Here is a 25103-nt window from a genome sequence, read left to right on the forward strand (position 1 = left end):
TATTTCATTTTTTTAATAACGGTTTTAGCTGACATTCATGGAGAGAATGAATCCTTAGAACTGTGCCACTAGTGAAAGGAAATCCTGTCTAGAGTATGTTTCTTTACAAAGCTGTGTCACACCATCCTTTGGGCCCTCTGCTGGAAAAGTAGAATCAAGTCTCAAATAATGCCTTTTAAATTGTATCCTCTAGTATTATAGATGTAGGACAGTACTGTATCATACCTCTGTGGATGTAAAATAGCTTGTACCTGCTTTATGATACATAGTAGTGACTGTGCTTTATCAGAGCTGTTTTTAATGATGTTGCTCAGAATGTTTTCTTTCCAGATGATGATTGAGAAGCTAATTTAAAAAAAAATGGTGCCAGGTACCACAAGAGTAACAGAACTGTGCTGTTTTCTCGGGTTTTGTTTTTTTACTTTTTTTTTTTAATGGAGTGTGCTGGATGTCTCTACAGTTTTGTTCAGATGACTGCAGAACCTGGAAAAGCTGTTGCTGCTGTTGATGCATAACACACTGCTATTATTGGTCTTTTTATATAAATATAAATATATATATACAGATATATAATTTGAATTTTTTGAAACTTTACCTGTGCTGTCAACTTTCGAAAAAAGTATCCCCGTTTACTGTGTTGAGTTGGCACTGTACAGAAATTAACAGCCATATTGGTCTAGAAATGTTGAACTTAAGTTTTTTCCATTTGTACAGGGGTAACACACTGTATTAAATATGTAAGGTCTTATATACGTGGGTTTGATTACAAAAACTAATAAAGTATTCTCTAAATTAAAAAAAATATATACGATAATAAAAATGTAACTAGAAGGAAAAAAAATACTTTGCACTCACTAGGAACTGATTATGACCTCTTTCTAGCCTCTTTAAGGCCCCCTTTCTTCAACTACATCATTTAGAGCTTTTAAAAATTCTCTCAGAATGATGGCCCAATATTTGAGAGCACTAGGTACTTCCAGAGGCTCTGAGTTCAATTCCTAGGAACCACATGGTGGCTCATGACCATCTGTAACACGATCTGATACTTTCTTCTGGTGTGTCTGAGGATACTGTCAGTGTACACACATACATAAAATAAGTAAATCATTCTTTAAAAGAATTCTCTCAGAAATGTGTAGGTATCTATTTTCTATCCCTAGTTCCTAGGGAGTAAAATTACTTTTTCCTGACTTGTTCAGTTTCTTAACTGCTAAGATGCACATTTACTTCGACTTCAAAACTGCAACCAGCTAGAGGGTTCAGAAACCTGTTTTGAGGGTTACAAGCATTATTTTAAAAAAGCAAGCAGCTAGGCAGTAGTGGTCAGCACTAAGGAGGTAGAGACAGGTAGATGAGTTTTATGCTTGTCTGGTTTCTAGAACGAGTTCCAGGACAGCTACACAAGAGAAATCCTGCTTCATCACTACCCCTCCCCACACATAATCCCCCTCCTCCCAACTCCACAAAACAACAACAACAAAGCAAATTATAATAGATTTTTTAAAAAAAATCAACACTTGACACACCCTCCTTTAGAACTTAAAGCATAACTTTTAAGACCAATTTACATGATCACAACACCCCGAGATATATGCAAGTAAGCACATGAGAATGTTGTTTGCTGACAGAAAACTAGAATTTCCTATTGAGTTTCAGGGTAGGGGAAACCCTATATTTTTTTCATAAAAAGATGTCATCAACATCATATGTGTATGTTAGAGATATCATTCAAGATACTATAAATTGTGCTCAAAGAGGATTTTTTTTTTTTTGGTTTTTTTTTTCTTTTCTTTTTTTTCGGAGCTGGGGACCGAACCCAGGGCCTTGCGCTTGCTAGGCAAGCACTCTACCACTGAGCCAAATCCCCAACTCCGAGGATTTTTTTTATTAGACAAAAGAATAGAAGCCCCATGCCTTGACACAAGATTTTTCTTCCTACCCTTGGCTGTCCTGACATTGTAGACCAAGTTGGCCTTCAACTCACAGAGATCTGCCTGCCTTTGCCTCCTGAGCTCTAGGATCAAAGGTGTGTGCCATTATACCTAGTGGTATATGCCTTTTATCACAGCACTGGGGAGCACTGGGCGGGGGGAGGCATAGGCAAGCAGATCTCTGCTTTTGAGGCCAACCTGGTCTACAGAGCTAGTTCTATGTCATCCAAGGCTACATAGTAAGAGCCTGTCTTAAAAAGCAAAGCAAAATGAAATAAAAACTTTATTCAGCACTGGTGGATACAGTAAATATGGTAGACAAGCTAACACAAATGTGTGGTAATGTCACAATCTAAACTGTTGCTACAGAGCATTTAGAATGAAAAAGTACACCACTTTACGCTAGATAAATGTAGCGAACCAGTCATATAATTATTACTGTCTGTGTAGGAAAATACACTCAAGACTAGAAATTAGCATTTAAACAATTCTAGGCTAACAAGATCACTCATTAGTACAGGCACTGCTGTGTAAGCTTGGTCACCTGGAAGGAGAGAACAGATTCTACAAAGTTGTCCTTTGACCTCCATCATTGTTTTTACTCTATGCTACATTATATTAGTAAGGTAGATTAAATTTCATGATGTGTGTGTGTGTGTGTGTGTGTGTGTACACTGGGTTACAGGGTAGAAACTACTTTTTTCTTGTTTTGTTTCTTGGAGACAGTGTCTCACTCACTACAGAGTTCTGGCCATCCTGGAACTCACTCTGTAGACCAGGGTGGACTCAATTTCATAGAGATCCACCTGCCTCTGCCTCTCAAGTGCTATTCTGAGTAGTTACACTGCCAATTAGAATCTATTGCTCACTGTCGATTGATGTTTAGTATTTGGAAAGCACCCAGCAGAAGATAATGTTGTGTGACAGGTTACCTATAGAAGAGCTTGGCGTGAGGACAGATTGCAATTTCTGTGATAAATTGCAGAAACTGAACACAGGTATAGTGCTCAGTCAATTGGAGATGGGATAGAGGGCGATATAACAACCAGTGTTTCAGAAACATTGACCCATTAGAAGACCGCAGAAACAAGTCTGTGAGCAGAAAGGTCACTTCAGTCCAAAATAGGAGACCCCAATCAAAATCAGTAGTAGTGGAAGGAATGTTAAACATAAAATATGTCAAGGAAATATTGCAGCGTTTTAAAGAAGAAATTCATTTTTTTTTTTTTTTTGGTTCTTTTTTTTCGGAGCTGGGGACCGAACCTAGGGCCTTGCGCTTCCTAGGTAAGCGCTCTACCACTGAGCTAAATCCCCAGCCCCTCATCATTTTTTTTCCCTTGTTGCCAGTTTGTTTTTTTCAGACAGGGTCTCACTATGTAGCTCTGGCTGGCTTAGAAGTCACCAAGTAGAACAGGCTGGCCTTGAACTCAAAGAAATCTGCCTGGCTCCAGAGTGCCACCACTTTCATTAAGAAGTGCTAGCTGACCTGCTTTTTTTTTTTTTTTTTAAATGTGGACAGTGTTGAAATGTAACAGCCTGTATCTTCCTGAGGCTAAATGAGGCTAAAGGCGTACATCTCCACACCTGGCTTAGAGCTAGCAGGACCTTTTGGGATGAACATTCCCTCACCACTTGGCATACACCTTTAGTAAGGAATAGAAGAGCAAATACTAAAAATGTCTGTGACGTCTCTTTGACTCAGCTCTTCAACATCTAATTTAGTTAATGCAATTAACAAGCGTGAGTTTCCTTGAGGATGTGGAAAGGGAGCCCTCAAATTCACTTTCTATTGAATAGATTTAAAGGGCCAATAGCTCTAGTCCTTTAAAATCTGAATTCCAGTTCGTTTCCCACGGGTGCTCCAGCGAAGCTTAAAACAACGCTCTTTCCTTTTTAGAATATGAGCCATGATTTTATTTTCCCCCAAGAGCATGTCCCCTAAAATAACACCAAACGCTGCCAAGACGTTCGAGTCTTCAAGAACTGTTCATTTGCCAGTTCAATTTCTCAACTGAGGCGCGTCACTAAGCGTCTCACCGCCATGTGCAAAGCGACTACGGAGAAGTGTGGGAGGCAGCGTGGCGCTTTCGGGAGGGGTCTGGGGCGAGTCTAGTCTTCGCCTTTCTACCCTGGACACCTCAGGTGACTGGGCAACGGACCGGCAGGCCGGGAAGACGGGCCGCCAGTCCCTCACCCCTTTCCTGGGTCCGCTAGGAATCCTCAGTTGACGACCCTGTTCCCCGACGCCGAGAGCCAGAGGCCAACGTCGGGCGGGACCCGGCGCCATGACTGGGTCGGTCCCAGGCACATCGCGACGCTCACCCTAAGGGATCCGCGAGCGTGCCTCGGTTTCCGGGCGAGAGGAGGAAATCACTCCGGGAACCCCAAACCCCTCCTTTGAAACCAAAGCATACATAGCGTCCCCGTTGCCACGGAGACAGGCCTATTTGTGACGTCATTTCCGCCGAGCTGTCTGGCCTCCAGACTGTTGAGAGGAAAAGAGGAAAACTGAGCAACAGCCACGACTGTGGACGCGAGCGTCTCTAGTGTGCGCATGCGCCCGCTCAGCGGCCTGCTTCTATTTATGTGGGGGATCCAACATGGCGGCTGCGGCGACCCTGGCGATGGTGGTGGAGCCCATCAGAACGTAGTAGCGGGGACAGGGACCTGGTCCGCACTCACGGTGGCGTCCGCGGGGACAGCTGAGGGTGCTGGAGGGAAGAAAAGTGACGGAGAGCAGAAGGAAAGGCGGGCAGGCACGCCGTGCGGCGTCGAGACGAGAGCCGGCTCGAGCGAACGCCGAGGGCCAGAACAGTGGGGATGGCGGAGCCGCGCAGAGTCGCGTTCATTAGCCTGTCACCGGTGAGGCGGCGCGAGGCCGACTTCGCGGGCGCAGAGCGCGAGCCCCCCCGACTGGAGCCGCAGCCGTACCGCGAGCCGGCCCGGGCGGAGCCGGCCCCCCGCGCTGACGCTCAGCCCCCGGCGCGCGACAAGCCGCTCCCCCAGCGCGAGGTCAGCCGCGCCGAGCCGCCCATGGCGCTGCAGCGCGAGCCCCCGCGGCCCGAGCCGCCGCCGCCGCCGCTGCCCCTGCAGACTCCCCCTCCGCGGGAGTCGGCTTCCCGGGCGGAGCCGCCCCCGCGACCGCCGAAGGAGACTGTTCGCCTGGAGCTGGTGCTCAAGGACCCCACGGACGAAAGCTGCGTGGAGTTCAGCTACCCGGAGCTGCTGCTGTGCGGAGAACAACGGGTACAGAGGGTCCCTCCCTCCCGGCCGCCCCACAGCCCGGGCGCCTCCGGACCCGCCGCCTGCCCGGGCTGCTCTGCACTTCGCTCGCCCCGGGGGTGGGGTGGCGGGGGCCGGGCGGCTAGACGGGGCGGGAGCTGCGCCGCTCGGCCAACCTGGGTGGCCGAGGCTGCCCCCTCCACACCGCGCCGAGCCGGTTTTCCTGTGCACCTTTCGAAACCTCAGCTTTTTCCTCCTTTTCCTTTCTGTTCCCCACACCAAATCCCGAGGCCCTGCGAGCCGTGCGGCTAGCTTCTTGTGGCACTTCCATCTGTCGTTCCGGTAGAAGGGAAGCGAAAAAACCTTGGGGGACACGCCCCCCGGTCTGAAGCGGAGAGATTGTGTGACCCCTTCTCGGCTCATCCTCATCCTTCCTCAACCCAGCTGTATCGTGCGCCAGGGCTGCTGAGATGGGCTCGTGGCCGGGTGGTTTATTTTCCTTGATTGAAGGGGATTTAAGAGAAATTAAACATTTTCAGAAACTAATGATTCCACGTTAGGAATGAAAAAGTGGATTCGTAATGTGGTTGCACTTGTGTTGGTAAATATTGTTAGCTTTGTGTGTGTTGAGTTTGTGCATATTGTCTTTGAATGGAAAGGTCTCCTGTCTTATTCGGTGGCTGTTCAGTCATATTATTTGAGTGGCTCTCATTAGTTCGAATTGGGAGCGTTTGTCCGTTGTGGTTTTGTGGAGAATGACGGAAAAAACATTCGCTCTTAATTTAAAAAAATTAGGAAAATATATCGGTATGCTTTTGAGGGAACCGGTGAACAATGGGGATTAGGACAGCGGTTTGTCGGTGACTGTAATTTTTATTGTTGTGGGTTGGTGATCTTTGGGGGGGGGAGATGGGAGAGAGAGAGAGACGGATAGAGGCAGGCAGGCAGACAGACAGAGGCATTGCCCTCTTGTTTAGAGACCATGCTCTTTATTAGACTGGGCTTTCTAATGGACTCCAGAATGCATTAGTTCCTTTCAACTATCTTTGTTGTTGCAGTGAAGGACTCTTTAGTTAAAAGTCTCACATTGACTAATACCATTAATCTGTGTTCATTTTGTGCCAGATAATCGTTTGATGGCTAGTTACAAGTATTGTGTGGCCATCATTACTAAATGTTTTCAGAGAAATTGAATCGTTAGGGGTAGAGACCATTTTAGTCACTTTCACGTATATTTTGTCCTGTAGACTCAATTCATCCATAACTCTTTTTGTTTTTGCAATATGAATATAATTTTTGTCTATTAAATTGGAGCATTTTCAAAAGAATTATCCTTGACTCATTAATATAAGTAGGTGTACAATTTTTACAATTTGCATAAGTTACAGATGCAAAACATTTTGTAGATGTGTATGGTAGCCTGTGACCTAAGCACTCTGGAGGCTGGGGTGGAAGGATGAAGAGTTCAGGACCACATACTGAGAACCTGCCTCAAAAAAACAAAAATTGGGCAACAAAATGGCTCAGCAGATAAAGGCACTTGCTGCCAAGCCTAGAGACCTGAGTTCCGTCCACATGGGGGAAGGAGAGAGCCATCTTGTCCAAGTTGTGTACACACACACACACACACACACACACACACACACAGGTATAATAAAACAGCAAGACAAAAGCCATTTTTGGTAGAAAAAAATTACATAATGCTACTTTGTGGTTTGTTGTTGTGCAAATAGAAAGTACCTACAATAACCTAGATTTTGTTTTGCTTTGAAACCGGATTTGGTGTCCTGGAATTCACTTTGTAGACCAGGTCTCCTACTCAGACCCCTCTGCCTCTGCCTCCTGAGTAGTGGAGTCAAAGGTGTACACTTTCCTGTACACCTGAGTAGGTGTTTTAGTCTGTTTTTAGATATATCCTACTTACATTTAACCTGCTGTATAGGCTCTGTGGTATTTACTGTTGTGTATGTGATCTTTCCTTGACCTTTAAAGCAATGTTTGGTACATGGCTATACTTTTATATTCTATGAGACATATGAGTTGGGTTTAATTTTTATGTTTGCTTCATAGATAATATCAATTTAGGGATTTATTGGTTCAATTTTCTCACTATATATTCAACCATTTATCTTTTGTTTGTAATTCCACAAAAGAATTTGTTTTTTAATGTGATATACTTTTGTAGGAAAAGTTGCCACATTTTCCTATGATTAGTCCCATTTAATATATTTATTATTTAAGAATGTATAAATTACACTTCTGTAAATGAATTGTGACAGTTCCATAAAGAAAGATCCTAGAAGACTGACCGACTGGAGGATGTCTACAAAGTGGTAATCCCAAAAGTTCCTCCTCCAGGAAGTCTAAGCCAAGGGTCTTGAATATGCCAGGCCAGGGATGTATTACTGACATGACTCCAAGTACTCCCCATCCTTTGTTTTTGAGACAAGATGATTCTGATGAGGCTGGCCATTAATTTACTTTGTAGCCCATATTGGCCTTGAATTTATGATCTTGTTTCAGATTTCTGAGTAGCTGGGATTATAGACCGGTACCACCAACACTGGCTTCGATTAATTTATTTTTATTTTTTTTTTTGGTTCTTTTTTTTTCGGAGCTGGGGACCGAACCCAGGGCCTTGCGCTTCCTAGGTAAGCGCTCTACCACAGAGCTAAATCCCCAGCCCCTAATTTATTTTTAGAGTTATAATTTTTCCAAAGTAACTTTAATTTTGAGTTACCGTAATTAGTGTACCTTAGTAGGCTAAGTCAAATTAGAAAAACAAATCTCAATTTTTAAATAGGTGTATGTCAGTGAATAAGATTTGTCAACTGAAAGTTGGTAGGTGTGGGCTATTGAAAACAGTATGTTATAAGTATCATCTACACTGGGGTATATTTAAATAACCATCCTTCTTCTTTCCTGCTAAATGAAGTGTGCAGTCCCAACTAACATACACAGTTGAAATTTGTCCATATTTATGAGGAAAAGTAGATCTTGGCTAACTCTAACAAGCAAGATCACCTTGCAGGTTAGATCAGCCCTTTAATTTGTTTTTTCTTTGTGGTATTTATGCCATAACTGTGGTTCACTATATATTCAACCATATATATATATTTTTTTTTTCAATGCCTGAGACATTGGAATCGTCCCTGCCCTGAGAGATCCATGTGTTCACCGTTGCTGGCAATAATGCATTCTGAATTATGGACATGACAAATACATAAGAAAAAAGTTCAGTTCCTAGCAAACCTAGGAATCAGATAACCTGAGTACCCATTTGAGAACAAAACGAGTTAAATGTTTCCTGTGAGAGAAACTGCTGGTGATGACTGCAGCATTGCAGAATGCTGGTATTCCTTTCTTATGTTGGATAAGACCTGCAAAGGATTTACAGGTGCTACTAGGGTCGAAGAACAGAATCATTGCATTGATATCACACATAGGTAGCTGATAACTTGCAATTTGTTTTACCTGGGTGGGGGAGATTCTTCTTGAGTTTTTATTGGGGAAAATGGTAGTTCTTTGTGGGTGTTTGTTGATTTGAGGTGTCACTGTGTAGCCCAGGTTGGCCTCACATTTCTGTCAGACTTCTTACCTCAGCCTCCTAAGTGCTGGGATTGCCAACATTTTTCTTAACTGTAGAGGAGAAGTGAGTCTTTTAATTTTCTAGACCATGTGTAAACAAGAGATAGATTTTGATGCCTGTATTAAGTACACAAAATACTTTAGAACGGGTTGGGCATGGTGATACTCTTTGTATCAGCATACTAAGACAGGATTATAATGTTGAGACTAGCCTAAACTGTAGTGAAATCCTGTCTTGAAAAACAACTTGGAATGACATTTTAAGGTGATTCTTAGTTAAAAAAAATACAAATCTTTGTTTATATTTACATATATAAAAATGAGTCAGGCTGGGTTGGAGGTAAAGCTCAGTGGTTTTAATTAGCATGTGGTGAAAGGCTCTGGGTCCCATAAAAGTCCCTATGCGAATAAGGGCCTAGTATTTGGACTGCACTGTGATGGGAGGGAACAATTTTAACAGCAAACATGATGATTGCTTCAGTTAGTTCCATTAGATGACTGCGTTTCCCAATTCAATGCTTACCTTCCTTACCAGTCTTCTGTTGCTAGGTTGTTTCCCTTTGAGTTTTATATTTTTCATTCATAATGCCATTAGGATAAGAAAATCTAAATATTTATTATTACATTTAAAAATTGATTCTAAAATCAACTCTTTAAAATCTTAAGAAGTCTCCCTTTATTCTGATGTGCTGGGGAAGATGAACCCCTTTGCCCTCATCCTGTTCATGTTTCCCTGTCCTGTTTTGGGCTGATTTTGTGTGTCAGTCTTTATATTTAGGATGAAGTGCCTTAGTTCCAAATTCAGGTCTTTGTCCTGGTTGTAATATACTTTCATTTTTAACTATTTAAAGATTTATTTATTTATTCTATCTAAGTACACTGTAGCTGTCTTCAGATACACCAGAAGAGGGCATCAGATCTCTTTACAGATGGTTGTGAGCCACCATGTGGTTGCTGGGAATTGAACTCATGACCTCTGGGAGAGCAATCGGGTGCTCTTAACCACTGAGCCATCTCTCCAGCCCCATTTTTAACTATTTAAAGCTGCTACATCAGTTAGAAAAAGTTAACCCTTTAAAATACTTACTTTCAGATGAGTGTGGTTGTGTACACTGTTAATTCCAGCATTAGGGAGAGAGAACTAGAAGGACCTCTGAGTTGGCCATCCCAGTCTATTCAGTAAGTTAGGTCGTTCAAGACTACATAAAGACCCTGTGTTCAAAAAAAAAACAAAACAGGCAAACAGCAAAACTAGAGTTTTTTCAAAGTAAATTTTTCTTAATTGGATAAAAATGGTATTTTTTAAAAGTAGCTCTTAGCTTTTTTGTACATTGAAAAACATGCATATAAAACACATTGGCCAAAACGCATGTCTAGTAAGACTAACAACCTGAGCTCACTCCCCACAATCCACAGAAAGGTACAAGTGAAGACCAAGCTCATAAGGTTACCCTTTGACTTCCACATGCATGCATACCCACTCATCCCCACCGTGCAGCAGCGCACAATAATATTTTAATTTTTAAAAGTAATAAAGTCGGGGCTGGAGAGATGGCTCAGTGGTTAAGAGCACTGACTGCTCTTCCAGAGGTCCTGAGTTCAATTCCCAGCAACCACATGGTGGCTCACAACCATCTGTAATGGAATCTGATGCCCTCTTCTGGTGTGTCTGAAGAGAGCAATGGAAATAAATAAATCTTTAAAAAAAAAGTAGTAAAATCAGGAAAGAGTACAAGTTTATCTGTTTTGGCAAGTGTATGGTGAATTGCTCAGTGTGTGTGTGTGTGTTAAACTATTTTAGAACGTTTCGTTTTACACCGTTAGAAGAAAGCCATGGTGAGCTATTGCGCTTTTTAGCTTTGTGTATCCCTTGAATTGATATCTATTGACAGGAGACAGATGATAAAGAAATTATTCTTAGTCTCAGCAGAAAGCCAGACAGCTGCAGATACTTCAGTAATAACTTGTAAGCATATTATAAATCCTGATTCTATAATTGATTAGCTTTTTAGGGATATTAAGTGGCTGAATCAGTCCTTTTTAGGGATAATATCAAAACAAAATGTATGTTTTCATTTTTACCTAATGTTAGTCTTGAGGAGCGATTGCTTTATTTGGGATGGGATCATTTTGCAAGTGGAGTCAATTTAGATTGTTGACTTCTTGACCATCAAAAAACTGTACAGTGTATATACGTCTATTAGCTGCTGATACTTTCCTACTATGTACTATCGTTAAAAATAGCTTTTAATGCTTTTGACCTATTTGTTTCTATTAGGAATATTGATTCATTGAAATATAAAGATATATTCAAGTCTGGAAAATAATACAATGGGTATAATGAGAATACTTGCTGTGCTATTAAATGTATATTTAGTTATATTGAACTGTAGTTGATATATGATTATTACATGGCAGTGTAGTTGAAGAAGTACTAATACTTGTGTTTCTTTCCCATTTCCTTTAAATCAGAAGAAACTTGTTCATACAGAAGATCCATTTACTGATGAGCATAAGGAGAGACAAGAAGTGGAAATGTTGGCTAAGAAGTTTGAAATGAAATACGTGAGTACAATAATATTTACCTCAGTCATTTTGCCCTCTTGGCCAGTTTTCTTTGTCTAGTTAGTTGGGAGGGCCTATAAATAGCAACTGCTTACTTATCTTGATCTCGCAAATTGAAGCTGAATGAATGGTTTTGACTGCCAGACAGTTTTACAGGTTTGTCCTGACTGTATTAGTAGGCTGCATTCGTTGCAGTCAGTCTTTCTAGAATCTAAACAGTTTGCTTAACAATGTATAATAAAAAAACTGTCAGGTAAGAAAGATTCACTGTATTTATAGATGAAGAGAAAGAGGCGCTAAGTGCCTGGTCCATGGTCACACAAAGTCAAGAATAGACAATACATCCTGCTGCGTGTAGCTCTAACCCTGTCCTCTTCCCACAGTTGTGGAGAACATTGTTCTTTTAGTATAGCAGTTATCCACCTTCCTCCTTTTAAGAGAAGTGCTTTAGACTGTACTACTAAGCTCTGTAGATCAGAATCAGTAGGAAACTCCTTTATGTCATATCCACCTTAAATATTCTTGTATATCCCATATTCCATGCAACAATATATTAATTCTTATTTTAATAAAATATAACAGTGTAATATAATTTCTCATATAACTTTTCCTCCAATTTTAAAACTATATAACTGACTGTAGAAAGCTCTATCCCTATGTCTTGTTTATTCAATGCTTTAACTACTCTTGGTGAGTTGGGAAATGAGGCTGCACTTCTGGTTCCTCTGTGCGCATTAGAAATGCTTTACAGAAATGGGATATCAGTATCCACTGGCCTGCCATTCCTGTTATCCTCAAAGTGTAACTCTTTAGATTGACTTTTTTTGGCTCCTGCATGAGAAAGAAATAACCAAAATACAGTGGAATTTGAGTTAAGTTGTAGGCTACTCTTTGCCACCAACAAATTGTGCCCCTTGGATGAAGTTGTTTTTTTTTTTTTTTTTTTTTTTTTTTTTTTTTTTTTTTTTCTTTCTTCGGAGCTGGGGACCGAACCCAGGGCCTTGTGCTTCCTAGGCAAGCGCTCTACCACTGAGCCAAATCCCCAACCCCGGATGAAGTTGTTTTAAGCCCCAACTTTCATATCTATAAGTGAGATTCCTTTTTTTTAAGAGTCCTTCTGGGTGTATAATCTGTGGCTCTTCACTAAGACAGATGAACTGGTAGATGCTCTAAAAGAAAAGATACCCAAAAACCCATGCCAGTTTGTAGTGAGGTCTTTTCTGGTTGTCCTTGCTGTTTTAAGACAGTCTCACTCTATAGCCAAGGGAAGCCTGAAAGTCATGATCTTTCTGTCTGTATCTCCTGAATAAGATGATGGTTTCAGATGTTGAGGCTAAACACCCCAGGTTCTGGCTATGTTTTAAGATAGTTTCTAAGTGGTGTATGTCAGAGCAGGGAACAGGGTGCATTTTAATGGGTTTAGACTTGTTCTCTTAGTTTGGTACTGCATATGTGTTGGGACTTCCATTTCTAGAGCTGGGTATAAATTCAGTAGTCTCTGTGAAGGTGTCCAGCACAGTGCCTAGTGCCTCACATGGGACTCAGTTAACTTTGATTGTGAGCAACTCCTTGACAAGCATTTACTACCACTGATGAATTATAGCTTTAAAGTCTCCTTACTTATAAAAATATCTGCTTCCCAAAGAACAACAATGCCAAGCAACCAGAGCTTCCAGGGTCTAAGCCACTACCTAAAGACTGTACATGGACTGACCCTGGACTCTGACCTCATAGGTAGCAATGAATAGCCTAGTAAGAGCACCAGTGGAAGGGGAAGCCCTTGGTCCTGCTAAGACTGAACCCCCAGTGAACTAGATTGTTGGGGGGAGGGCGGCAAGGGGGGAGGATGGGGAGGGGAACACCCATAAAGAAGGGGGGGAGGGGGATGTTTGCCCGGAAACCGGGAAAGGGAATAACACTCGAAATGTATATAAGAAACACTCAAGTTAATAAAAAATAAATAAAAAAAATAAAAAAAATCTGCTTCCTCTACCTTATAGATTTGGAATGCCAGTATTAATGTATGTATCAGAGTCCTAGTAGCTTCAGAGTATTTTATATTTTCCTTTTGCTTTTTTAAGGGAACAATGATAAATTTGGTGATCCAAAAGTAATTCTGAGGATCCATATAAATGAAATAGTTGAAGTAATCATTGTGTGGAGCATGCCTGTAACCTCAGCTCTCTGAGGACAGAGGCAGGAGGGTCACAACAAATTGTCTAGGCTAGATAGATTTGATTTGCATGGTGAATTCCATGTCAGGGCTACAAACCAGGGAAACTGTGTCTCTGGTTTTTGTCTGTCTGTCTGTCTGTCTGTCTGTCTGTCTGTCTGTCGTCCCCCCCCCCGTGTGTGTGTGTGTGTGTGTGTGTTTTTAAAAAAGTCTTGAGTTTTTTTTTTTTTGTTTTTTTTTTAAAGATTTATTTATTTATTATATATAAGTACACTGTAGCTGTCTTCAGATACACCAGAAGAGGGCATCAGATCTCTTTACAGATGGTTGTGAGCCACCATGTGGTTGCTGGGAATTGAACTCATGACCTCTGGAAGAGCAGTCGGGCGCTCTTAACCGCTGAGCCATCTCTCCAGCCCCGAGTTTTATTTTGCTATAGAGTATAAAACAAATATGTTAGATTGGCAAGATGACTCAGCAGATAAAGGCACTTTCTGCTGAGCCCAATGGACCTGAGCTTAATTTTTAAAATCCATGATAGGCTGACTTTTGCAAATTGTCCTCCAACTTCCACATGCCCCTTGCCCAAAATAACTAAATACATGTAAAAATGTTCCTTGTGTGTCTGTCCTGTTCTATCTGCCTATCCTTCCTTCTTCCCTCCCTCCCTCCTTCCCTCCCTCCCTCCCTCCCTCCCTTCCTTCCATCCATCATCCATCTATCCATCCATCCATCCATCCATCCATCCATCCATCCATCCATCCATCCATCCAAGTAGGATCTTATTATGCAGCCTTAGCTGGTCAGAACTCACAGACCAACCTGCTTCTGCCTCTCAAGTACTGGAATTAAAGTTGCATGCCACCATGCCCAGAAAAAAATAATAATTTAGTAATTGTATAAATTGTGTTGAGTGACCTAACAACTAGTTGTGAAATACTTTTAATAGTCCCCTTGGATATGGCATTAGGAAGTGGATATTATAAAGTGTGTTATCATTTTAAAAATTATATCATTCATTGGTGCTTCTAACTCCTTTGAGAAGTTAGAGCATTTGAGTAGCCTTCCAGGTTCTGGTTTTCTTCCGTTTTTGTCCTTTTATTGGGTATGGCTCCTAAGACTCAGCTTGCTAAAGTTTTGGATAGAGTTTGGGCAAACTTGTTAAGAAAACTACAAAATGAGTTCTACTCATGAAACAGAAATACCAGTGAATTTAGTGTTCTAGACTAACAGTGGTCTCCAACCAGGCTAGATGTAGTGACTCTCTGTGAGTACAAGCTGGTCTACATAACTCCAGGACTTCCAGAACTACATAGAGAGACCCTGTCTTGAAAAACAACAAAACTAAAAGCAAAAATAAAATAAAGTAGTAGCCTGGGACAGCCCGCCGTAGTTGTGGATTCCACCTCTTTGGACTCACCCCACTGAAATAAGAAGTGTTCTAAAGGAGAGAGAAAGAGACGTGTGTCTGTATTATACACATGGCAACTTTTTTGTAGTATTCCCTGAACAATGCAGGTTGCTAACTATCTAACATTGCACTAGCTGTTAACAAATATCTAGAAATAAAATATACAGCAGGATACAAGGGAGTTATGTATAAACACTATGATATTTTATACAGGATATTTGAACATCCAGAGATTTTGTTATTTTTAGGGGTCCTGAAAATCCAGGATATCATCATAAATGGTCTTTAAAAACTTTAAGGGAGGGGTGGAGAGAAGGCTCAGCGGTTAAGAGCACCCAACTGCTCTTTCAGAGGTCATGAGTTCAATTCCCAGCAACCACATGGTGGCTCACAACCATCTGTAAAGAGATCTGATGCCCTCTTCTGGTGTATCTGAAGACAGCTACAGTGTACTTATATATAATAAATAAATAAATCTTTAAAAAAAAAACTTTAAGGGATTGGGTAGTCTTAAAGGGAAAAGAAATCCTTGCTCAACAGTACCTTTTTGTTTAATTCTGATCATTTGCTTTGTTGAGCCATTTTTATTATATGGCCTCTGAGCTAAATACATTTTTAACATCTTTAATACCTGCAGACATATTGTGAAACAGCAGTTTTAGGACATGTGGAAGATCTTACACCCATAAGTGGTGGTTATCAAAGTGTGTATTAATGTTTCTGTGCTGGCGACTGTTTCCATTGATTTAAAACTGTAGGCTTTTTATTAGAAGGTTGAAATCAGCATGGATGTAAAAAGATAGTTCTAGGGGACTGTCTGGGGTAAAAATTGAGAGGCTTTGTGACAAGGATATTTTCTTCTGGTTGTAAGACCAGAGTCTTATCAGTTGGTGTCCTGCTTGCTCTGTTGGCCATATGTGATCAGAGAATGTTGATGCTTTGCTCCATTGACTGTCACAGAGGTGATGCGGTCCTGCCTTAGGAGTAGCTTGTTTGTTTCTCAGTTTACTACTGCAATCCTTCAACATTGGCTTGAGATACTGATTATCAGGTTAAGCCAGTACTAATGACTCAGTGCTAATGACTGACTCATGAAGGAGTACTTAGAAAAAGGACTTTAAAAGGGTTCTTTATTTGAGACGTAACAAAATGGAAGTAAATTTTGATTCTTTTAAAGTCTACTTAATGTGTAAATTATACAGTATAAAAAGATTCAGAAAATTATAAATTATGATTCTGTCGTAGGGCACAGTCTTTTTTAAAGATACTGAAAAAGAGTGATTCATTATAGGTTTGTCTACTAGGGAGGGCACATTGCTAATCTGTCTTGAGTTCCTTTAGGTAAATTTTAATGCTTAAAATTCACAACTCATATGTTCCTTTTGGGTGTCTATTGAATGAGTTATTCCAAGACAGAAATGGTGGCGCATGCTTGTAATCTTAGTACTTGGATGCTGAGATAGGGAGATTGCACGTTTTGAGAACAGCCTGAGCTGCACAACAAGTTCCAGCTTTGGGACTGGAATTACAGATGGGTGTAAACCACCTTGTGGGTGCTAGACTCAAACCGCCAGGTCCTCTGCAAGAGCAACAAGTACTCTGAACTGCATGAGCCATCTCTACAACACCTGTTTTAAACTTAAAAACTATATATTTAAGTATTTTATGTGATGTTTGCTTGGGTGTCCACATTCATATTACATGTGTGGATATCCAAAGACAATTCATGGAGTCTATTTTCTCCTCCTCTACATAGGTCTTTGGGGAATCAAGCTTTGTTGTCTGGGTGGGCAGCAAGTGTCTTTACCTCTGTGCCATCATTGTTGGCCCTCAGATATCTAATAAACACTCATAGTGTCCTTTCTGTGATTAACCTGAATTTTAAATAAGATTTAATAAACAGCTTTTCTTAGTCCTTATGTATAGCCTTTTGTTTTTAATGACTACTTGCATTGAATGATCATGTCATAGTTAAATGGTTTATATTTATATCTTTGATGCTGTTATTGATAGGATTTTTATGAGATTACATATTAATATAATAGCTTTAGTTAGCTCTTTTTGATAATTTAAGGTTGACACTTAAAAGGATTCATACCTGTTTAACAGTACTGCTATTCTGCTCCATAAGCACTAACAATCAACAATGGTCATTTTTAGTGGCAACAAGCTGGTAACCTTGACTAGACACACAGGTTCCTTCATCTAATTACCAATAAAGCTATTTGTTCTGTATTTGCTCATCACAACAGACCGTGGATTTGTGGTTTTGTTTCTAGTTTTCCCCAGACAAATTATACTCATCTAATTGTACCTTGCGCCTCTGCCCTGAAAGTATCCGATGAGCAGTGACTGTGGTTGTTTGCAGTTGTGATCTTAGTTAGCATTCTAGAGAAAACTTTAAAGTCCAGCTGAGCCATGAGAGTTAAGATGCATGAAGGGTAAGAGTCCATCAAAAGGGAACGAATAAGGATGAGCACATGTGCTTAGGATGAGGATTTCAAAGGACCAAAAAGCTCAGGTTAGAAAGTTGTGAGAGAAAGATGGATAGGCAATTGGACATACCATGCAGAAAACCTCACACTTGTGACTATTAAGGTCTTTGTTTGGATTTTCCTTATAGTAGCATATTTCTGAGGCAGGAGATTATAGGAAGTGATATGTTTGAACTGTTTATCAGATGTACTAAGGGTAAACTTGGGGGAAGTGAGGTTAGCCAAGGAATTGAATAAGTTTAGGTAAAAATAATGTCCAGCTCTCAAGACCTGGAGTTAGAATGGAAAGGAAGCTGGAGGTATGACTACATCTGTGAGCAGAGGTTCATGGGAGACAGACGTGAGCTAGAGATAATAATTCTTAACCCCAACTCTGGCAAAAAGTTAAAAGTTAAAAGGGAGAGATTGAGAAGGAAGGAAGGTAGAGAAGAAAGAACTGAATGACAGACGTTGAAGTTTAGAATTATTATTGAGATATAATTTAATAACAACTCATCAATTTTAATTGTGCAACTTAGTGAGTTTTAATAAGGGTACGCAGTCTGTAAGTATTGCTGCAGTCATGGTGTAGGCCAGTTTTATCTCCCCATAATGTTTTTCGGCAGACAGTCCTCTACTACTAGCCCAAGCCCTGGCAACCTCTGGCCTGTTTTGTTTCCAGAGGCTATTGTTTTTCTAGAATTTCCTGTAAATGAACCCTGTCTGTGTGGGGCTTTGGTTTAACATGGTCTTCTATTATCTCATGTGTCCGTGGGTCTTCCAGTGTTTTATTCATTCAGCACCCCAAAGGACATTGTACTGTTTTCAGAGTTTGGAGCTTTTATTTATCTTTATAAAATAGTTTTTTATTTTCTGTTCATATCGAGGCCAAAGGACAACATATAAGAGTTGCTTTCCCTCCTCTACCTTGTCAGTTCCAGGGACCAAGCTCAGGTTGTCATGTGGAAGCCTGATGTCAATCTGCAGACGTTGGTTTTCTCCTTCTACCAGGCAGCGGGTTCCAGGGATCAAACTCAAGCCACCCTGGCTTGGCCGCAAGGGCCTTTTTTTTTTTTTTTTTTAGATATCTTGTTAGGCACTGGCAGTGGTGACGTTAATCGCCCCACTCAGGAGGCAGGTTAGATGTTTCAATATCAGTTGTATGGCAAACAGTATTTATTTAGAATTACCTTTGGATGTTACTCTGAGGGTAAGCACTGTATTAGAGACATTGTTTATTAGAGACGGTGTAGCCTTTTTCTCCCTATCATTTTTTTATTTAGTTTTTATTTAAAGACAGGTTGCATTAAATGTAACCATCTTTAAACACTAGACTTGATGTGCATTAAAGTCAGCCCTGTGAGAACTGGAACCAAGTTCTCTTATCCTTTTCTACAAAGTCCACTGTGGCTTGAAAGTAACATGTTGATAGGCCAGATCCTTGGTATTTTCCTCTTCCTCCTTCTCCCTCTTCACAGGATGAAGAAATGGTTCAGGGATGCTTAAAAATCATAGTTGAGTTTGAATTTGTAAATGTAAATGTTCAAAGTGAGGCATAGGGTACCAGAGGTTTTCCTGGTACCAGAGGAAGGCTACTCGGTTTAAAGTACTTATCCCAAGCTTATATGGCACTCTGAGAATGTGAGTAACATTTTGTATCTAAAATAGAATGAGCTCTTTATGCTGTGGTTAGCCAGGGCAAAAGTAAGGTATAACTTAAATAATGCCATCTCCAAGAATTGGCTTGTTTTTGCCATTGTTTTGTTTTAAAAACATTTAACATTAATTATAGGTTCACAAGTTTCATAGAGTAGAAGAGATTCTTGTGCTCATCAATCACCCAGCTAGATACTCCCAGACTATGCCTCACATAATGACAGTCATCAAAACTGGAGTATGGACCTTGGCACAGGACACTTGAGAATAGGCTAGACAACAGACTTCATCTGACCACCAATTCCTGTATGTGCTTCTTTTCATAGTCGTATATTCTGCATGTACAATTATATAACATTTCAGTGTAACTTTTTAAGAATAGGTTTTGGGGCTGTAGAGTGGCTTGATGGCTTGCAGAGAACCTGAATTTGATTCCCAGCACCCACATCAGGTAGTTTGCTACTCTGTAACACCAGCTCCAGGGGATCTGATACACTCCTCTGACTCCTGAAGGCACCTAATCTTTGTTTGTATGTAGGTAGGTAGGTAGGTATGTATGTATGTATGTATACCTGCATGTGTGCATGTATTTACATGTATATACAGTGTACGTACATATACATATGTGTATATTTGTATATTTATGTATACATATACACACACATACTTACTGATGCACGCATGTGCACTCACAAAGCTAAAAATCTTAAAAAATAAAATAAAGGGCTGGAAAGAGATGGCTCAGTGGTTTATTTAGATCACTTGCTTGTCTTACAAAAGGATGCAGGTTTGGTTCTCATCATCCATAATTAAGTCCAGTTATAGGGAATCCAGTGTTGCCTTCTGGTTTCTGGGGGAACCGGGCATGTGTACATGTGCATACACATGCAGGCAGCATTCATACACATAAGATATAATATTTCTTAAAGAATGTTTTTATGTATTGTACACATGAGATATAGTTGCATGCCTATGGCATATGCGAGGTCAGAGGATAACTTGTGGGATTAGCTCTCTCCGTAGGCTTATCTAGATTGATTGTTTTTCTTTTGTTTCTTGGAGACAGGGTATCCCTGGCTGTTTTAGAACTCACTATGTAGGCCAAGCTGGCCTTGAATTCACAGAGATCCATCTGCCTCTGCCTCTCAGGTGCTTAGATTAAAAAGCATGTGCACCATATTCAGCAGATTGACTTTTTTATGTTTTCCTTGGCTTTGGTAATCATGATGGCTTTGCAGAACACTGATGAGTTATTTTATAGCCTCGTGGATGAACAAAGGCTTTTGAAGGAAGACCACAGAGTTGAAAAGTAATTTTTATTATTTCAAAGATAGATGCCATCCATTTGACTTCTCATTGTTCTGCTATGTGGTTGAGGACATGTTGACAGATTTTCTACCTTATAGTTACTTTGTCCAGCTTGTTGTACTCTGAAGAAAGAAGCAGTCACTAAGTGCACTTTACATGCCAGATATGGGGAGGTACAATTGCCTACAGAGGGTTTCTCTACAAAAAGGATGTGAATTCTCTAAAAGGCCTTTTTTAATTCATGGAAGCAGTACTGGTGCTGAGTAAATCTAATGTCTCTCTTCTTTGCAGGGTGGGAAAGCCCGTAAACACCGGAAGGATCGGCTGCAGGATTTAATTGATATAGGCTTTGGCTACGATGAGACAGACCCGTTTATTGATAACTCAGAGGCTGTGAGTACTATATTTTCAATATGGCAGGAAGCTCTTGGCAGTAGACGTCAAGGCAACTTAAAATATTTCCGGGGATGTTTATTTGTGCTTTTTAAAGCTGTTTATATAGCTTGAATTTTTTCTTAACTGTAGATTTACATTTTTCTAATGTTGGCTTGTTCATGGTAAGTTGTTACTATATTGCTGTCATAGGCCAGGTTTTGGCAAACTCTAAAGGGCCATGTGGTAAATATTTTAGACTGTGGGCCATATGGTGTCTCTTATAGCTCTTCTCTTACTCTAGCATGAGCACAGTCACAGAGAATATGTACATAGATTACTGTGGCAATGTGAAGGGTAAAACTTTACTGATAGACTGTAAAATTTAAACTCATGTAATTTTCATGCATCACAGAATATTTAATTTGATGTTTTCCCCACCACTTAAAAAATGCAAAATTCATTCTGGCAGGCTGTGTAATAAACTGTTAGGCTGAGCTTGGCCCGCAAGTCCTGGTTTGCCAACAAGATAGTAGGCCATTACTTGTACTTTGCTGTGCTTTCAGGTCTTTCCAGAATGTTTTGAGGTTAGTCAGTTACTTATTTTCAGGTACATAGTTAGCATTAATTCCTAGAGAAATCATTACTCCTTGCCCAAACTAAGAAGTAAAGTTTTCAAAAAGGACAAAGGCACAGTATTATATACTGGCAATCCCAGCATTTGTAGAGATGGGGGAATCAGGTGCTCAAGGTCATTCCTGAGTACGTGGCAAATTGAGGGTGTAGTCTGAGATTTATGAGACCCTATCTAAAAACAGAAGCACATAAGTAATCACAGAAGCACATGCACTCTCTTATACACAAGCACACACATTCATACTCATACTCAGGAGAGGGAATAATGTTCTAATCAAATGCTGAAAATGATTACATTAAACTTAATCAATAGTGGAAAACATTGATGTGCTTTCTTTTTTTTTTTTTTTTGGTTCTTTTTTTCGGAGCTGGGGACCGAACCCAGGGCCTTGCGCTTCCTAGGCAAGCGCGCTCTACCACTGAGCTAAATCCCCAACCCCTTGATGTGCTTTCTTAATTTTGTAAAATTTTATTATTTATGTGTTATGTATATGTGTATGTGTATGTGCCCAGGGAAATCAGAGAGGTATTAGCTCCCTGAAGTTGGAGTTCTAGACAGTTATTTGCTGCCTGATACGGGTGCTGTGAATTGAAGTTTGGTCCTCTGTGAGAATATGCGTTTTAACACTGAGCCATGTCTCCCTGATACATTTGTCTTAACTAATTTATTGAATTACAGTTTCTGGGTATACAGCTTAAACAAATTTTTTTTTGTTCTTAGGACTTCTTGGGTTTTATTTTTCTAGCTCTTAAAAGAATCACTTATAATGCTGGGGAGGTGGCTTAGAAGGAAAGTGTCTGCCATGCAAGCTTGAGAACTTGAATTTGGATCTAACACTCATGTAAAAGTGACATGCACGTACGCACGCACCAGGTAGACAGATCCTAGGGCTGGCCATTCAGGCAGGATTAACAGATCAGTGAGAGACTGAAAAATAAAATGAGGAGAGACTAGGAAGACCCCTGCGAACATAGACCTCTAGCCTCAATACCCACATGCACACATGGAAGGCAGTGCACCTTCATACAGTCACATGCAGCATATACATACATAAATCAGTTATGTTAAATCAACAACGCAGAAGATGGATACTAAGTACAAGGTCAAGTATTCCCCAAATGTCCCCCACCAAAACATAAACATAAAGTTCTTTTGTAGTCATCAAGAAATTCTTTATCTAATAAACATTCAACCTGTATGTCCTTGTAAAAAATAAACAAATATTATCATATGTATTTTAAATATTCTTTTTTAAAAGTCAACATCTTTTAGTAGTATATATTAGCACATATATACTGCTTTTAATGGTTTTTAACAATATATCATTTACTGATTTTAGTAAAAAAAGTTTTAATTCTCAGGGTTATGTGTTTGCAGGTAGTTGAGTATCTTGTGTGCATTCATCTACTTGAATAAACATATATTCAGGACACTTTATAGAGTTGAAATAATATGGCTGAGGCAAATTGCTAGCAGTAGAATTTATTAGTCATGGGGTCCATCCTGAGGCAAGCTTCTGGAGGGCATTTTGGAATGACTTATAAATTGCAAGCCAAGTAGTCCTGAGAGTTGGTGCTCTAGAGTTAAAGTTAGTTTGGCAGATAGCTAAAACTATTCAGTCTGTTGTTGTTGTTGTTGTTATTGTTGTTGTTGTTGTTGTTGTATACCTTACTACAGGGGTGGTGTATTAAGCACCAGACTTTATCACCAGTATGTTTTGACCAAATTCTACAACCTTAGCATCCAATTTCCCTTATGAAAGGAAGATGAAATTTGGGACAACATATAAGAATTATTAGTACTCTGTCTTTTTTAGTACATGAATTAAGGCTTGTCATGTTTTGTAGTGGGTAAGGGTCTTCCATTTTTATCTGAGTATTAGATTACTCTAATGCCTGGGATTATGATGTCCTTTAGGATTATCATATCTTCTGTAGTACTTAATGACAGTACTTAAATATCTTATGGTTTGCAAATTGGTATAGCCTTTGCATGGTGATAGAGCCTTGGTTGCATATATGGTGACAGATCGAGCTTATACTGGTATGAGAGTGGTTGGACTGATTGTCAGTGCAGTGCACACTGGATATCACGTTCCTAAACTATTTGTGCTAAGGCATATTAGCTGTTTAGATTAGAGAGCGCTCACCTTAGCAATTGGCAAGTTAAGATTGGGATGTTTCTATTTAGGTTATTGACTATTACTTGGAACTCAGTGTAGGAAGTCCAAGGTTCTAGTTTTTGTTTTTTTTTGGTTTTTTTTTTTTTTTTTTTTGGTTCTTTTTTTTTTTTTTCGGAGCTGGGGACCGAACCCAGGGCCTTGCGCTTCCTAGGCAAGCGCTCTACCACTGAGCTAAATCCCCAACCCCCCAAGGTTCTAGTTTTATATTATTAGTTCCTAATTTGACATTTGATCAAGAAAACATATGTCAGTGTTAGCTAATTTTCTGTGCATTTATTATCTACCAGTTTCTGTGCAATTACGATCTCCCAGAGTTACTTTGAGATCAAAAGAATGTAAATTTAAATATAGTAAAGAGTGTTGGGGTTGGGGATTTAGCAAGCGCAAGGCCCTGGGTTCGGTCCCCAGCTCCGAAAAAAAGAATTAAAAAAAAAAAGTATTAACAAGTATCAAACAGTAATAATGCTAATATGTAGATTTAAAATTCTGATTTACCCAAAAGGAAATTCATTCATGGCCGTTGCATGTGCCCATCTTTTTACTTAAATAGCTTCTTAAAGTATTTTAGAACAGATTTTTTTTTTTAATTCATTAGGTTTTTAGGTTTTTGTTTTGTTTTGAGACAGGATTTCTTTGTGTTGCTCTGGCTGTTTGCTCTGAAATGTAGAACATACTGGCCTTGAACTCAGATCTGCCTACTTCTGCCTGCCTCCTGAGTGCTGGGATTAAAGGCATGTACCATCACACCAGCTATTTTTTTAGTTTTTAGGGTTTTTTTTTTTTTCTTTTCTTTTCTTTTCTTTTTTTTTTTTTTCTTTTTTTCGGAGCTGGGGACCGAGCCCAGGGCCTTGCGCTTGCTAGGCAAGCGCTCTACCACTGAGCTAAATTCCCAACCCAGGGGGTTTTTTTGAGTCAGAATCTTACTGTATAGCTCTGGGTGTCTTGGAACATATATAGACTAGGCTAGCTTCAAACTCACTAGGATTTCCTTGGACCACCATGTCTGGCTAGAACAGTTTAAGAATCACAGCAAAACTGAACAGAAAGTACAAAGAACTTCCATATCCATTGGCTACACACACACACACACACACACACACACACACACACACACACACACACACACACACACGGTCTCCTTTACTATCAACATACCGTCTAAGGTGGTCTATCTGTTACAGTTGATGAACACTGTTATCACCTAAGTTCATAGTTTGTACCTGCTGGCATGATAGATTGTGTTAGTTTAGACAAATGTTTATTGACATATGTCTACCGTTATGACTATACAGAGTAGTTTCACTCTAAAAATTCTCTATGTTCTGCCTGTTCATCCCTCCCACCCTCTTGATCTCTAGCAGCGCCAACAATCTTAGTGTCTTCAGTTTTGATTTTTGGGGGGCAGGTTGGGGAGGGCTTCTTTGAGTAGCCCTGGCTGTCCTTGACTCAATCAGTAGACCAGGCTCCTTGAATCCCTTGCCTCTGCCTCCCAAGTTTTAGGATTAAAGGTGCATCACTGCCTGACTAAGTATTTACTCTTTGAGAGTGCCTTCTAATGGAAACCGTCATAGATGAACTTTCATC

At 40.2% G+C, this 25103-nt stretch overlaps 1 protein-coding gene and 1 long non-coding RNA gene across 8 annotated transcripts in view; one reads left to right on the forward strand and one right to left on the reverse strand.

Moving 5' to 3' along the window:
* Positions 1 to 1482: 1482 nt before the first annotated feature.
* On the reverse strand, positions 1483 to 4086 carry LOC147994809 (uncharacterized). The gene is made up of 2 exons (XR_015686487.1): positions 2130 to 4086; positions 1483 to 1994 (listed from the first exon to the last, which is right to left on the reverse strand). It is a non-coding gene; the product is annotated as an uncharacterized LOC147994809 (long non-coding RNA).
* Positions 4087 to 4503: 417 nt separating this feature from the next.
* Ubn2 (ubinuclein 2) overlaps positions 4504 to 25103 on the forward strand; it is a 73028-nt gene continuing 52428 nt past the window's right edge. For 6 of the 7 annotated variants that reach the window (XR_015685532.1, XR_015685534.1, XR_015685533.1 and 3 more), the window contains exons 1-3: positions 4504 to 5177; positions 11214 to 11306; positions 20620 to 20721. Coding sequence is in view for 4 of the 7 variants with exons in the window: in XM_087657235.1 (XP_087513361.1) it covers positions 4752 to 5177; positions 11214 to 11306; positions 20620 to 20721 (621 nt within the window). In the remaining 3 variants the exon portion in view is untranslated. 7 annotated transcript variants of the gene reach the window in all.

Source organism: Rattus norvegicus, chromosome 4 (genome assembly GCF_021556685.1).
Source record: "Rattus norvegicus strain SHRSP/BbbUtx chromosome 4, alternate assembly SHRSP_T2T, whole genome shotgun sequence".
In the NCBI taxonomy this organism is placed as follows: domain Eukaryota; kingdom Metazoa; phylum Chordata; class Mammalia; order Rodentia; family Muridae; genus Rattus; species Rattus norvegicus.